The sequence below is a fragment of the Lampetra planeri genome, chromosome 45, assembly GCF_965212315.1.
Source record: "Lampetra planeri chromosome 45, kcLamPlan1.2.h2, whole genome shotgun sequence".
Lineage (NCBI taxonomy): Eukaryota > Metazoa > Chordata > Hyperoartia > Petromyzontiformes > Petromyzontidae > Lampetra > Lampetra planeri.
The window spans coordinates 115,694-131,996 of record NC_136151.1 but is presented as its reverse complement, the minus strand read 5'-3'; the positions used below and the strand labels follow the sequence as shown (position 1 = coordinate 131,996).

Genomic DNA, 16,303 nt, shown 5'->3' with positions numbered 1-16,303 from the left:
GGGGGGGTTGCTAATGAGATTCTGGGGAAATCTTTACACGGCTTCAAAGACCGCCACAAAGCACGTGCACCAAAAGGCGCGACAATTCTTCCCGGGCGGCGAGAACCGAACAGACAACTTTTTTTCGTAGTTTATTTTAGCTAATGGTAAAATTCGAAACTTAGCGACAAGAATAAGTCGACATCATAGACTACCAACACACTCACCCAGATTAAGAACCAGACTGCAGTCTACATTAGTGGCTTTATTTATTACTTACCTTATTTTACTCTTTTTCACCATATATATTGTTTGTTATTGTATCTTTCTATCTACGTGACTTTACCGAAAGAACCAAATAATATGAGTTCCGGCAACCACGAAAGCTTAAGTCAAAACTTAGTTACATTTCCAACCTCAGGATATCAAAATATAACTCGAGAATAAGAAGCACAGATCCCTGGCGACATGGACAACGAACAAAGCTTAATAAAACCCTTATTCACCTCCATTTCCATGGTGAACTGAAAGGCCGGGTTTTGTGCATTGAGATGATTTAGAAAATCGTTAAGTGTATCTTTACCATGTGGCCAGACAACCAAAGTGTCATCCACATATCTAAACCAAAAGGATGGTTTTAATGTGCTCGAGGCAAGTGCTCTGGTTTCAAAGTTTTCCATGTACAAATTTGCTATAGCAGGAGATAAAGGAGAGCCCATTGCTGCTCCCTCCCTTTGTTTAAAGAATTCGCCTTTCCATAAGAAGTAAGTGTTATTTAAACAATGGTCTGCGAGTTTCGGAATATCTTTTGGTAAACCTGTATTCTTTACCAGTGTATCAAGTAATTTAAGCGAGTAACTGACAAATTAGCCCGTGTTTTGCAAAAGCAAAACATTACAGTAAGATTTGGTACAGTACACAAAATTCAACAACTAATAACGTACACTAAAGACGAATTACCTAAATTATCAACAGAAGGTGTATATCGGATTAATTGTGTATGTGGCAGATGCTATATTGGACAGACATGGCGTAACGTTAGTGTAAGACTAAAAGAACACCAGAGAAATATTAAACTATCACAAACACAACTGTCGGCAGTGGCAGAACATGCATGATAACAGGGACACTCAATTGATTTTGACAACGTGGAAGTGTTGTGTAAAACTAGTTACTACTAGCAAAGACTAATTAGAGAATCGATTGAAATTGAGAGAAACAGAAATAACTTTAATCGCTCAGACAGCTACAGGCTTAGTGCGGCCTGGAAGCGTATTATTAAATAAGATACATTACAATTCCTTATAAGGGAAACAAACATTAACTGATTACTAATGTAGCATAATCACAATAAAGCACATTCCAAATGATTACTAATCTACAACTCGCATCGTAACAATAGCCTGATTACTAATCTAGTATATAATTACAATCACTCCCCCCTTGAATCTTTGCACCTGATGAGTTAATGGGTTAATGATGACGTCACCCTGCTGCTGCTCTATATAAGAACGGGAGACACAGCAGAGCCTCACCATTCTGGCGAATTGCCCGATGATGCTGGATGCAATTACCAGCGAAACGTCGTACTCAAATTGTAAATGTTGTGGCTTCAACACACCGGTGGGCTAAAGCAGTGAACTATTTGTCTTTTGTCAACGTGACACATTTTTACTGATTGGCCGTGTCGGGTGGTGGAGGGTTACGACACATTTATAAATAACGCGATCTAAACCCAAAAACGTTGATTATGGACCCCCCCTCTCAACCAGTCTACATAACAAAGGCTCAGTCCTTTGTTATGTAGACTAGCCGTAGTCTCAAGCCGCACCTTACCATAATAATAAAAAAGGGGGCCTGTCCTAGCCCACCCCCCCAACCAGTATATATGTAGTGGTGATACGTGCTGGCAGCAGGGATCGTGTGGCAGCGCGTGTTGATTGGTTGTGTGTTGGTGACGCGCGCTGACGGTGAGGGATCATAGGGCAGCGTGGGGTCATGGGTCATGTGGTGGTGATTGGCTGTGTGTTGGTGACGCGTGCTGACAGGGAGTGATCGTGTGGCAGCGCGGGGCGATTGGTTGTGTGATGGTAACACGCGCTGGGAAAACGGATCGTAGGAACAGCGCGTCGTGATTGGTCGACTAGGGTGGGTGCTCACATCGCGGTCCGCATAGACTCCGTCTCCTCGGGAGCGGAGGGCTATATAAGGCGGTGCGCGCGGGCGCTCGGGGAGTTGGTGACCAGTGAAGACAGAAGACGGAGGAGGAAGAGGTAGGGCCCTGAGACCCCTAGTCCCGCTGTCCTTGTAAGGGCCGGGACCCTGTGTGGCTCAGAGGCGGGACCTTGGGACCCGGGGCCGGACGTCCGTGTGAGGGCCGGGCCACGGGACCCAGTGGTCGTGACCCATACCCAAGCTGGGGTGGGTCTGTAGGTTCCCCTGGAAGCTACGGGGCTGGAGAGCCCGTGTGTGTGTAGCCGGGTGGAACGTGTAGCGTGAGCTGTAGTTGTCCACACGTGTCATTGTGCCCAAGAGAAGAGTTAATAAAGTGTGCTACCCGTCAAGTGGTCTCCCGCTGTAATTTACAATACTACATATATACGGGGTAGTATCTCTTGGAATCTCTCATTTACTTGATACAGCAAGCGTGCTGTGACGGTTCCACCTGAAGACGGAAGCTTGTGTTGCCTCCGAAACGTCGTGATTTTTATTTTATTTTTATTTTATTTTACTTTCATTAATTTTAATTTTTTTACCTACGTGACTTTACCGAAAAAAAACTAAGAATATGTGCATTGTTGCTGCATTGGCATTGCTACTACATTGGCATTGTTGCTGCATTGGCATTGTTGCTGCGTTGGTATTGTTGCTGCGTTGGCATTGTTGCTGCATTGGCACTCGTGCACCGCCCATGCTCCTGGTGCAGTTGATACACTTGGGCTACGCCCATCCCCAAACCTTTATAAACAGTTTGCCTTTAGAGGCTGACTCCTTTGCCTGTTGACGACCGCTTGTGTTGCGATCGAAACGTCGTGATTTATTTTATTTTATTTCTAACTACGTGACTTTACCGAAAGAACCAAAGAGTAAGGATTCCTGCAGTCACGAAATATTCAAATAAAGAGAGAAACTATTGTGTTAAAATCTTTCTTTTGATCACAAAATCTTGCATTCGATAGAAAAGCAGGCACAATGCCGCACACCATTGTTCCAATACATTTAGTTAATTGCATAATCTTACCAATGAATTCATTGAGGTTTACTTTTGCTTTCGGGACATGTTTCTTTATTGCTGTTTTTATTAATATTGTCACATCTATTTTAAGGACTTTTTCCCATCGCTTTGTATGCTCGCTTAACTCTGGGGAATTAACCGATTGTTCTGTTACCCAGTTTAACAAACGTAATCATTGAGGGTTAAATGTACGAATCAATGAGGAGGACATCTCCAGGAGTACTGTGTTGACATGCCTAACATAAGAGTTCGCATATTAGAGTGTTATGCTTAGAGATTAAAGTTGCTTAACACAGAAGAATCTGAGTGGTGCCTTCCGAAGATCATGCGTAAAAATCTTAATTATAAGAACTGTATCCTGCGGTGAGATCTGAATCTTGAGACCTGACATAAACACTAAAACATAATCAGTTAAAGTTAAAGCGAGAATCATTGTATTATCCTGATTGATAAGACAACCCTAGACAATGAAGCCGAGCTTAATCAACATACTTACATCACACTTGCATAACTTCATATAATTCAGTGTATTATCCCGATTAATAATACAACCCTTGACAACGATGCAGAGCCCAACTATCATAATTACATACATTAGCATAATCGCATACACTTGCATAACTTAATACAATTACACCTTCCTAATTAGCATAAAATGATTTGCATAATTACATACATTTTTGGATAATTACACATTTTTTTTTAATATTTCACCTGGATTATTCCTAATCACATCTTTCCAATGATTACTCAGTTTGTAACCATCATCACGGTTGAAATTATTAGACATTGTAACCATCATCACGGTTGAAATTATTAGACATAATTTCAACCGTGATGATGGTTACAAACTGAGTAATCATTGGAAAGATGTGATTAACCATGCAAAAAAAATGTAACTACACTTATTTGGACCATCTTATTTGACAGACAACTATTACAGGTTATTGATAGACAGCCAGTCTTGTTTTACCAGGTTTATATTCTCAGGTTTTTTCGGTAAAGTCACGTAGGTAAAAACATTAAAATTAATGAAAGTAAAATAAAACAAAACAGAAATAAAATTCACGACTTTCGGAGGCAACACAAGTCTCCGTCATCAGGTGGGACTGTCACAGCCGAATTAGCTGCATCAAGTGAAGCAATGATTCAAGATGTAATCCCTTATAAGCAAGTTGAAGGGAGGTGGAGAGGGGGAGGGGAGAGCTTATCAGGCTGTGGTAGCCAATGAATGGAAACGTATCGGGAGGGAGGAGGAGCGGTGATCAAAGACTGCACGCAGTGCTCAACACAATGAATGGAGACGTGTCGGGACGGAGGGCGAGCGGCGATCAAAGACTGCACGCAGTGCTCAACACAATGAATGGAGACGCGCCGGGACGGAGGGCGAGCGGTGATCAAAGACATCACGTAGTGCTCAACACAATGAATGGAAACGTGGCGAGCGGTGATCAAAGAACAATGAAGAGATTACTGTTAAACACTGTGGATGTTAACACTCGGTGAAGTAAATTAAAATAGTGCCTGTCAGATAAGATGGTCCAAAAAGTGTAATTAAGTCTTTTTTGCGTGGTTAATAACATCTTTCCAGTGATTACTGAGTTTGTACCCATCATCACGGTTGAAATTATGTCTGTGTTTGTATATTTGTATGGCTTTGTGTACAAACCTTTGATGGTAGCCCGGAGGATTGCAGAGAACCTTGGTCTCGGAAAAGACAATTTCATGAGAGCCCGCCGAGTTGTAGCAATGATCGGCAACGCCCGAAGAATCAGTTCTGCCGTGTTTCAGATCTGACTTGTGCTCGCGGACACGATCAGCAACATGACGTTTTGTTTCTCCAATGTAGCAATCACCACAAATGCAACTCAATTTGTAGACTCCAGGATACTGTAAGTCAGGAACGACATCCTTCACAGATGGAATCAGATCACGGATTTTATGCACTGTACTGAATCGGACTTGGATCTTATGTTTGTTTAGAATTTTGGAGATCTTTTTGGTCACGCCTGCTATGTATGGTAACGTGATAGTTTTGGTCGGAGTTTCATGTGGTTGTTTCTGTGTGGTGGGAGAGACAGCTTGGCGGATAGTGCGGTCAGAGTATCCGTTCATCCTGAGGGCCCGATGTACATGTCTTAATTCATCAGTCAGGTGGTGTTGGTCAGAAATGCCATGGGCTCTGTGGTATAGCGTTTTGATGAGAGAATTCTTTTGAGATGGGTGGTGGTGGGAATCCGGTTTCAAGTAGGAATTTGTGTGGGTGGCTTTCCTGTAGACATAATGTCCCAAGGATCCGTCAAGCCTCCTCTTAAACAGAATATCCAAGAATGGTAGTTTACCGTCTTTCTCCACTTCCATGGTGAATGTGATAGATGGGTGTCTAGAATTGATGTGGTCCAAGAAGTGGTTCAATGCTGGGAGGCCATGTGGCCAGATGACGAAAGTGTCATCCACATATCTCTTCCACAGGGAAGGACGCAGGGTGGATGTCTGGATGGCGTCTGATTCAAACTTTTCCATGAACATGTTGGCTATAACTGGTGACAAGGGGGAGCCCATAGGGGTACCCTCATTCTGTTTGTAGAAGGTGCCATTCCAGGTAAAATAGGTGTTGGTGAGGCAATGCCTAACCAGCGCAGGTACATCAGAATTCAATCCATGTTGGACTAAGTCCTCATATAAACTCGGCGGGCTCTCATGAAATTGTCTTTTCCGAGACCAAGGTTCTCTGCAAACCTCCGGGCTACCATCAAAGGTTTGTACACGAAGCCATACAAATATACAAACACAGACATAATTTCAACCGTGATGATGGGTACAAACTCAGTAATCACTGGAAAGATGTTATTAACCACGCAAAAAAGACTTAATTACACTTTTTGGACCATCTTATCTGACAGGCACTATTTTAATTTACTTCACCGAGTGTTAACATCCACAGTGTTTAACAGTAATCTCTTCATTGTTCTTTGATCACCGCTCGCCACGTTTCCATTCATTGTGTTGAGCACTACGTGATGTCTTTGATCACCGCTCGCCCTCCGTCCCGGCGCGTCTCCATTCATTGTGTTGAGCACTGCGTGCAGTCTTTGATCGCCGCTCGCCCTCCGTCCCGACACGTCTCCATTCATTGTGTTGAGCACTGCGTGCAGTCTTTGATCACCGCTCCTCCTCCCTCCCGATACGTTTCCATTCATTGGCTACCACAGCCTGATAAGCTCTCCCCCCTCTCCACCTCCCTTCAACTTGCTTATAAGGGATTACATCTTGAATCATTGCTTCACTTGATGCAGCTAATTCGGCTGTGATGGTCCCACCTGATGACGGAAACTTGTGTTGCCTCCGAAACGTCGTGAATTTTATTTTTGTTTTATTTTACTTTCATTAATTTTAATGTTTTTACCTACGTGACTTTACCGAAAAAACCTGAGAATATGAATCATTGCAGTCACGAAAGCTTCAAATCTAGAATTACCAGGTTTAGTTTTTTCTTTTTTCACACTTTTGTTATGTAGGCTAGGCGTAGTCACAAACCGTACCTCTCCATAACAAAGGCTCAGTCTTTTGTTATGCAGTCTATTCTTAGTCTTAAGCCTCACATTACCATATTAATAAAAAGTGTGCCGTACTTGGCCCTTCCCCTCTTCAACCATTATATATACGGAGTGATAGCTCTTGTAATCTCTCATTTACTTGATACAGCTGTCGTGGCTGTGACGGTTCCACCTGAAGACGGAAGCTTGTGTTGCCTCCGAAACGTCGTGATTTTTATTTTTTATTTTATTTTACTTTTATTAATTTTCATTTTTTACCTACGTGACTTTACCGAAAAAACCTAAGAATATTTTCCGATCTCCTGAGTCTGCATGTTTTTCCTTCCGATATTAGGAAGCCACTGGAGCGATGCACTTTTAAATCACGGAGTTTGAAAACTGACGTCTTTAGAACTGCTTTTTGTGTATAGTTCATTCGATCTTCCCCCGCACCGCCGATTAGTATGGTTGGCTACGTACGGTGCGAAAGAAGTTCAACATACATCCTGGACCAGTGGTAGAAATTACACATTTATATGGCAGGAACCAGTTTTTTCATCCAGTGGGCACTGCCTCCTCTGCAGGTGCCACTTATCCGTAGACGGGTCGCACGAAGGGGAGCGGTGCTCAAGTGGATTGCGCACTGAGCAACGATACAGGAGTGAATGCACATCATTGTTTGTAAGATCATATTGTTATCGTTACCTTATATTTACTTATTGATTTGTAACACTTGCTGCATGTTTGTCTGCTGGCCGAGTCACCTTTGGTAACGAGCTGTAGAGTCGAATGTGTTATTGACTTGGCTAATCAACTTCTTATTCTATTTCTGAACCCCGGCCCCCCACATACGATTCCCGACCATGGCGAACATCAAACAGCAAGAGGATTCAGAACTAATGCCCCCACCCTCCCGCCGCCCCTCCTCCCACCCCACTAAAGATAGAGCCCCCCCCCACCCCCGTGTAGCCTAAATAGACCTGTTGGGGTAATTGCTGTTAGAGAATAGCACATGAGAAGCTTCGCTCGGCACACGAGGGGGTGGGTAGCTAGCACAATGCTCGGCCGCATTTGTCTCTCTCATGGCGATGTTTGCTACACACGGCACCAGGTACTCATGTGAGGCCCAGAACCGGTTCTGGTGATCGTCACTGGTGCTGGTCGTGAGCAGGAATTGAACTCGGGTGGCCGGGTTCATAGCACAACGGGCGAACCGCTGCGCCACCGCTCCCCACCCTTTCAAACAGATACCCCGTATAGCCTGAACAAACTGTTGGGGAAGGGGCTGTTAGCGAGCACCTATAAAGGTGAGAATAGCACACGAAAGGGTGGGTGGCCAGCACCACACCCAGCCTCCTTTGTCTCCATAGTGGCGATGTTTTTACGCACCGCACCAGATACTCATTTGAGGCTAAGTCGACCTAGGGGAGGCCCATGACCGGTTCAGATAGGCGTCGCTGATGTTGTCCGTGAGCGGGAATCGAACTCGGGTATTCGAGTTCGTAGCGCAATGCGCCAACCACTGCGCCACCGCTCCCCACCCCTCCACCCCACTCGTCACGAACACTGACCCAGCATGGTGGTCAAGTATGGTCTAAACAGCTCCCACAACCAACGTGGCGTCGGGATTCCATAATATATTGGTAACGATGCTGGTGGGTGATGTTAATGAATGATGCTAATGTTCATCATGATTATGATGATGATGGCAATGGTGGTAATGCAATTAATGATGGCGATGGCGCTGTTGTTGATGTTTGATGACTCAATGTTAATGATGATGACGTGGTTGATGTTGTTCATGACAAACAATGATGACAATGATGATGACGGAATCACGCTGCTTTGAATATTAACTCAGGAAATCGCGACTGTGAACGTTAAGCCGCAGATAATATCAGCTTCCTCGTTGTAAATGTATTCCTCGTGGCTCAGCAGGTCTATGCCTCCCTCAGCTTTGTCATTGACCGCTTGCAAATAAGGGTGTCAAACTGAACCCGGGGTCATCGCTCCCTCTCGACATATATATAATCAGTCGTGCTACCACGCTGTCTGAGACTAGTACCCCGCTCCCTAGAGGGCTCAGTGCTGATGCCTCTGTAGAAGTCTGTAGACAGTTCAAATATCTGCATTGAATGTCAGATGTTTTCTTTCCTTAGCCATTGAAGTCTAATCTTGCCAATTTTATAATAATTATTATCGCTAGTTCGTGTGATAATTATAATACACGTTGTAAGAGTGTAGCATATCAACGCAATCGCATCTCAAAGATAAAACTATTGGGCTGATTATCTCAACGACTCTCAGTTTAGCTATACAGATGAGTTCTGTCCATTAACCACGCCACAGCTCATCGCAGGCAGGTAGGTAGGGGTTTAATGCTTATTGAAGGGAGACCCTAGAGGCAGACTCTCTACCACCACCGACATCTGAGCTCCCAAACGCATAGACGGGCGATGACGAAGCCTCAAGCATCACGGAAGTCCTCAAAGCCGCCAGAGAAAGGAGAGGCGGGAGCTGTTGAATGGAAATGCGAGTGCCCTTGTGCGGATGAACGCAGGGACGTGCAGATGAAAGCACAATCAGAAGAAGTGGAGCCCCAAACCCAATGCGAGAAGTAAGTTAACGTTTCACCACCACCACAATCACCACAACCAAAACCAGCACAATAGCAATCACCACAACACCACTACCAACAGCACAGTACCAACAACACTACCACCATAACCACCACGAAAGAAAAATATCCCCCTCATTGCTTAAACAGATTGTTGGCCCATGTGCTGTTATCGAGCACCTATGAAGGTTTGAGCGGCACACTAGGGACTGGTGGCCAGCTCCACGCTCGGCCGCTTTTATCTCCCTAGTGTCGATGTTTACAAAAAAATACTCATTTGAGGTTGAGTCGACCTAGGGGAGGACTAGGACCGATACAGATAATCGTCTGTACGAGTGGAAGTTAGCGTGCTAGCGTGCTAACTACCACTCTACCACTCCCTACACCACAATTACCCTCACAACCACCACAACCACAACCGCCATCAATTATCTTGAGCATCAGCCATGATCCATCCACTGCTGGATGAACACCGCCTCGAGTCGGTGTCATCTCTCACGGTGCTTTGTGGAATGTTCTCGCCCGTCGACGAGAACATTTCATTGCTCCGTCTCTCAGACGGACATCCTCCCGGACGCGTTCCTGTTCCTTCCTTTGCTTCGTCAGTCCGTGAGGATTTTTTTGACCATCGGCCACCATCAACGATTCGCGAAGATGCATTCCCAAAAAACCGCGCACCACTGACGCACGCTTCGACGTGTCAGACTTGAACTTCGTGCGTGCGTACTCTGATCCGCGTGCTCGATATTTTTTTGTTTTGGTCTCTCGATGCAATTCCAATCACGCATCTCTCCATTCATGCACACGTGACTCAGAACCGTATTCATATCCTGTATATTTATTTTAATTAGACATATATATACATATTTACATACATAAATGTATATATATGTCTACATATATGTATATATGGAATATATGGAAATATGTTTTCGCACCTCCAATGAGCACGGTTGGATCTGTACGGTGCGAAAGAAGTTCAACGTACATAAATGTACCTATATATGTTAGTATTTAGCGCCTTATATATTTAGGTCCCGAAATCACGGGCTTGCAATTTAACGTTATCTTCGTCGGCGTTTTTGACAATGACGCGAGAATATTTCCACGACCGATTATTGCTCCGACACGTGAACCATGCCTCCAGGTACGTTAAGCGAAGAATACTAAATCAGCTGATTAAAACCAAGTAAATAACTATAAACTATTTTATTTTACAAAGTAAGGCCCACTGTGCTGTAGAGCTATTTTCACAAGCGACCTGGCCACAAATGATAGCTCAAACAAATGGCTCATCATGTGGGAATTTATAGCAGCCAAATACTCTGAACGCGTGATTTTTATTATAAATGTGGAGGGAAAACTCGGAGGATCCACAGAAAAATCCATGCGACGGCGGGGAGACAGCGAGAGAGGACATGCAAACTCCAAATATACAATAGGCGTCAGAATCGGGATCGAATCCACGACCTCCTACATACTAGGCGAGGGAGATAACATCTCGCCACCGTGGTGTTGCTGGTGGCAGGGCCTCCCTTCACCACGGGGAGCCCTATGGGCCCTCGCTAGGGTTGTATTCGGCCCACTCTTCGACACGGGCCTACCTGATGTCCTGTCCTAACCCATCACATGCGACCAGTCGAACTGCTGGTTGGACAGAGGCCAGGAGGGGGAATAAATACTTTGTAAAAAATAAACAGATGTTGGTGTTCAGCTGCCGCAACGGGAGAATCGCAACGACTGCAGCATCCCTCGATTAATTTCATTGTTTGCGTCGATGAGCCTCGGATGAGGGGCGAGATTCAAATGAAATCGCAACGGCCAAACACTCAAATAACATCTTGGCGATGTTTTTATATCACCCATAATTGGTGGCATTGGAGATACTGGTAAGTTTTCATCAAAACATAACACGGAGTTACTGCGTGCGCGAGACGAATCGCTGCCCCAGTGGTCAGCCAACTGCCCTGTGAATCGGGTGACCTCAGCAGCACCAGCATACAGGTTGAACAATGCTTAGCTTTCAGGATCAGGGTGATTCGATCGTAGGCGACGAACTAAAATTCATCCATAAAAACAATTACGTAATAAAAACCGACCCTCTTATATTGAGCATTGATAGCCAACCAGTTTCCCAGAATGCGTCGCTCAAGCTGCTTGAGCCACCGTCGTCTGGGATCAATGTCGCAGAGGTTGCCATCGCTCCGGACTCGGCGACAGGAGATGTCAAATTTCCTCTCAGGCATGGGTGAGCATCGGTCACAAAGTGGCATCTTCCCCAGCCCACGCTGACCAGAATGGTCACGCATGATCTTCCTCTCCTTGCCTCTTTGTGCAATGCCCAGCGTCCACCGATCCTGTCTCCTTTGCGCAGTTATCAGAGGGTTGTTTTGTTGCCCTCCTCTCCATTTGCTTCGTCAACGTATTCTTCCTATTGGCAAAAAATATCGTCGATTAAAGCTCTGAAGTTATTCTACTGAATCTAGCACGTGCAGACTTTTGCGACCACTTATCGTCCTTCGTAATAGATTTTCGGGTCAGATCAAACGTGTAAAATCTCGTGTCGCAAAGCTTCCTCCACCTAACGCAACTGATTAATAAAGTTGTTACGTAAACAAATGTTCCAATGCATTACTGCAGCTTCAGCAACAGCAGCAGCTGATGTCGGAGAGCAATTTCGCGACACAACATTCACTGTGACTCGACCGAACGTCTGTTTCCACCGTAGATCCTGGGACAGGTTCAACATTCGCCCAGACATCGATGAGGAGGAGTCCTCGACTCGGGGTCTTCGGGTCCTCAGGTTTATCCTCCTGACACTGCTCTTCCTCGCCGTGTTCGGAACGGCGGTGCTCAGCAAGGTGAGGAGAAAGGAGGAGGAACTCCCTCACCTCTCTCCCCAGCCTCACCTCATAGCTGCACCATCACCAAATTCGTTTCCCAAACCTCCGATTAGCACGGTTGGCTACTGACAGTGGGAAATAAGCTCAACATACATACACACATGCCCTCGATATTTAAAAAAAACTATATTTATAAAAAAAAATTACTAGGTAAAGCTCACTGAGTTACATAGAAAAAAATGTCATCAGCGACCTGGCCACAAATGATAGCTCAACTTAGTGATGTATCATCATCACTTGGAATGTATAGCAGTCAAATACTCTGAACGCGTAATGCTGATTCTAAATGTGGAGAGAAAAATCGGGGGATCCAGAGAAAAATCCACACGACCACGGGGAGAGAGAGACCACGCAGACTCTAAATATAAAATAGGCATCGTCAGGGACGGGATCGAACCCACGAGCTCCCATGTACCAGACGAGCAAGATTACATCTCGCCACCTCAACCCTCACATCGTGTTCATGTAGTCGGCATCTCAGTTGCTATTAATCTTAGTCTCATCGACAACAACCTGTGGGACGTCTTGGTCTGTGGGTTTTATTGTATTCTGGAGGCATTTTTTTTTATCATGACATGAAAAACTTTGCACTGCCCTCACCATAACCGCTGACACAGCAATGCCTTTCAAATGTTGGGGATGTACACAGGCACACCCGTGTACACAGACGAGATATATCTCACTCAAGCCATGCTTAATTAATGAGGTTGTCACTGAACAAATGTGCAGCCAATCAACATGTATTACTGCTTCAGCAGCAGCAGGAGCATTGATTTATTGATTGACATTGAGCACCATTGGTGTGGTTGTTGTTGTTCGAGAGCGATCCACACACATTCACCAACTGGGTATGGACGCCTCGCTGGGAGTCACAGCCAGCAGTTGCCAGAAATCTGAGGAGGGTTAACTGCACATTTATAGCGTGCAGTGTGCCACACGCTAGATTCGCGTTATAGCTAGAAATCTGTCACATGCTAGACTCGCGTTATAGTAGGCGCGGTGTGCGCTTAACGAAAAACGTTCCATAATGTAAAAATTGCGTGAAAGTGGAGACGTGGGGAGTGAACACCGCTCGTTCAACGAGGACTCCCTACATGGATAGGATGCGCAGTGTCGTGACGCTTTTTTCTGTCTGGCGTGCGCAATGTGGTGGAACACAGCTGAGCCTGGTGTACTTGGCCGAGATGAAGAGGGTCGCCAGGCAGGCCGGCGAGCTCGACCAGAACCAGTTCTATTCCTGGGTTCTCGCCTTCGTTCTCGTCATCCCCAACATCTTCAGCTCCATCCGCTGCGGCCTCCGGCTCGCCTTCAAGAATTCCGATGTCTCCAATCGGAAGATGATCGCTCTGGTAAGATTCAGAGAGAGACAGAGACGGACAGAGGTCAAGGCAAAGGTGCAGTCTTGAAGTTGCTCTGTCAACGCCTCCAGCATAGGGAGAGTGACTCTAAGAGAGTCCCTTCTCATGGGTGTGTTGCCCTACTTGTCCACGCTGCGAGCCCATGTCAAATCTACAGTGAGGGAAAAAAGTATTTGATCCCCTGCTGATTTTGTACGTTTGTCCACTGACAAAGAAATGATCAGTCTATACTTTTAATGGTAGGTTTATTTGCACAGTGAGATACAGAATAACAACAAAAAATCCAGAAAAATGCATGTCAAAAATGTTATAAATTGATTTTCATTTTAATGAGGGAAATAAGTATTTGACCCCCTCTCAATCAGAAAGATTTCTGGCTCCCAGGTATCTTTTATACAGGTAACAAGATTAGGAGCACACTCTTAAAGGGAGTGCTCATAAGCTTGTTACCTGTATAGAAGACACCTGTTCACAGAAGCAATCAATCAATCAGATTCCAAACTCTCCACCATGGCCAAGACCAAAGAGCTCTCCAAGGATGTCAGGGACAAGATTGTAGATCTACACAAGGCTGGAATGGGCTACAAGACCATCGCCAAGCAGCTTGGTGAGAAGGTGACAACAGTTGGTGTGATTATTCGCAAATGGAAGAAACACAAAAGAACTGTCAATCTACCTCGGCCTGGGGCTCCATGCAAGATCTCACCTCGTGGAGTTGCAATGATCATGAGAACAGTGAGGAATCAGCCCAGAACTACACGGGAGGATCTTGTCAATGATCTCAAGGCAGCTGGGACCATAGTCACCAAGAAAACAGTTGGTAACACACTACGCCGTGAAGGACTGAAATCCTGCCGCGCCCGCAAGGTCCCCCTGCTCAAGAAAGCACATATACATGCCCGTCTGAAGTTTGCCAATGAACATCTGAATGATTCAGAGGACAACTGGGTGAAATTGTTGTGGTCAGATGAGACCAAAATTGAGCTCTTTGGCATCAACTCAACTCGCCGTGTATGGAGGAGGAGGAATGCTGCCTATGACCCCAAGAACACCATCCCCACCGTCAAACATGGAGGTGGAGACATTATGCTTTGGGGGTGTTTTTCTGCTAAGGGGACAGGACAACTTCACCGCATCAAAGGGACGATGGACGGGGCCATGTACCGTCAAATCTTGGGTGAGAACCTCCTTCCCTCAGCCAGGGCATTGCAAATGGGTCGTGGATGGGTATTCCAGCAAAACAATGACCCAAAACACACGACCAAGGCAACAAAGGAGTGGCTCAAGAAGAAGCACATTAAGGTCCTGGAGTGGCCTAGCCAGTCTCCAGACCTTAATCCCATAGATAATCTGTGGAGGGAGCTGAAGGTTCGAGATGCTAAACGTCAGCCTCGAAACCTTAATGACTTGGAGAAGATCTGCAAAGAGGAGTGGGATAAAATCCCTCCTGAGATGTGTGCAAACCTGGTGGCCAACTACACTAAACGTCTGACCTCTGTGATTGCCAACAAGGGTTTTGCCACCAAGTACTAAGTCATGTTTTGCAGAGGGGTCAAATACTTATTTCCCTAATTAAAATGCAAATCAATTTATAACATTTTTGACATGCGTTTTTCTGGATTTTTTTGTTGTTATTCTGTCTCTCACTGTTCATATAAACCTACCATTAAAATTATAGACTGATCATTCCTTTGTCAGTGGGCAAACGTACAAAATCAGCAGGGGATCAAATACTTTTTTGCCTCACTGTAAATTATATTTCTATAGAGCGCCTTCTCCCAATGCACTCTATGACGTAGTTTACATAACGATGACAGAATGGAATTATCTAGTGTACAAGGGCGTGTTACAAGTGAAGTATTGGAAATGACGGCAGGAAACTCCTTGACGGGGAACACACTTCTTTTATTAAATCTTGACTTGTCACGATACAATGTGTGGTCTCTATTCTTCAGAGTACGGTCACCATACAACGGTACAACTTGTGACCTCTATTCTCCCGACTGCACACTTCACTCAGCTCGTGTAGACTCTGTGCCTCTGGCTACTCTATGCCTCTGGCTACACACTTCACTCGTCTCGTGTAGACTCTGTGCCTCTGGCTACACTCTTCACTCGTCTCGTGTAGACCTTACATCTCTGGCCAGAGGTGGGACAAAGTCATTGTTATGCAAGTCCAAGTCGAGTCGCAAGTCATCAAATTCATGACTCGAGTCTGACTCGAGTCCAAGTCACATGACTCGAGTCCACATCTCATAGGTGGGACAAAGTCATTGTTATGCAAGTCCAAGTCGAGTCGCAAGTCATCAAATTCATGACTCGAGTCTGACTCGAGTCCAAGTCACATGACTCGAGTCCACACCTCTGTCTCTGGCTACACACTCTTCATTACTTGTCTCGTGTAGACCTTACACCTCTGGCTACACACTCTTCATTACTCGGCTCGTGTAGACCTTACACCTCTGGCTACACACTCTTCATTACTCGGCTCGTGTAGACCTTACACCTCTGGCTACACACTCTTCATTACTCGGCTCGTGTAGACCTTACACCTCTGGCTACACACTCTTCATTACTCGGCTCGTGTAGACCTTACACACACTCTTCACTCCTACACTACACTCCCCTCAGGGCTCTATCTCTGCATCTCCGTCTTCATTCTTCGATGGTTCCAC

General features: G+C 45.3%; 1 protein-coding gene across 2 annotated transcripts in view; it reads left to right on the top strand.

Moving 5' to 3' along the window:
* Positions 1–8,799: 8,799 nt before the first annotated feature.
* LOC144732958 (uncharacterized) overlaps positions 8,800–16,303 on the top strand; it is a 50,612-nt gene continuing 43,108 nt past the window's right edge. For both annotated transcript variants that reach the window (XM_078614622.1, XM_078614621.1), the window contains exons 1-3: positions 8,800–9,367; positions 12,096–12,228; positions 13,431–13,619. In XM_078614622.1, the coding sequence (XP_078470748.1) occupies positions 9,207–9,367; positions 12,096–12,228; positions 13,431–13,619 (483 nt within the window). In that variant the 5' untranslated portion in view covers positions 8,800–9,206. The remainder of the gene's footprint in view (positions 9,368–12,095; positions 12,229–13,430; positions 13,620–16,303) is intronic.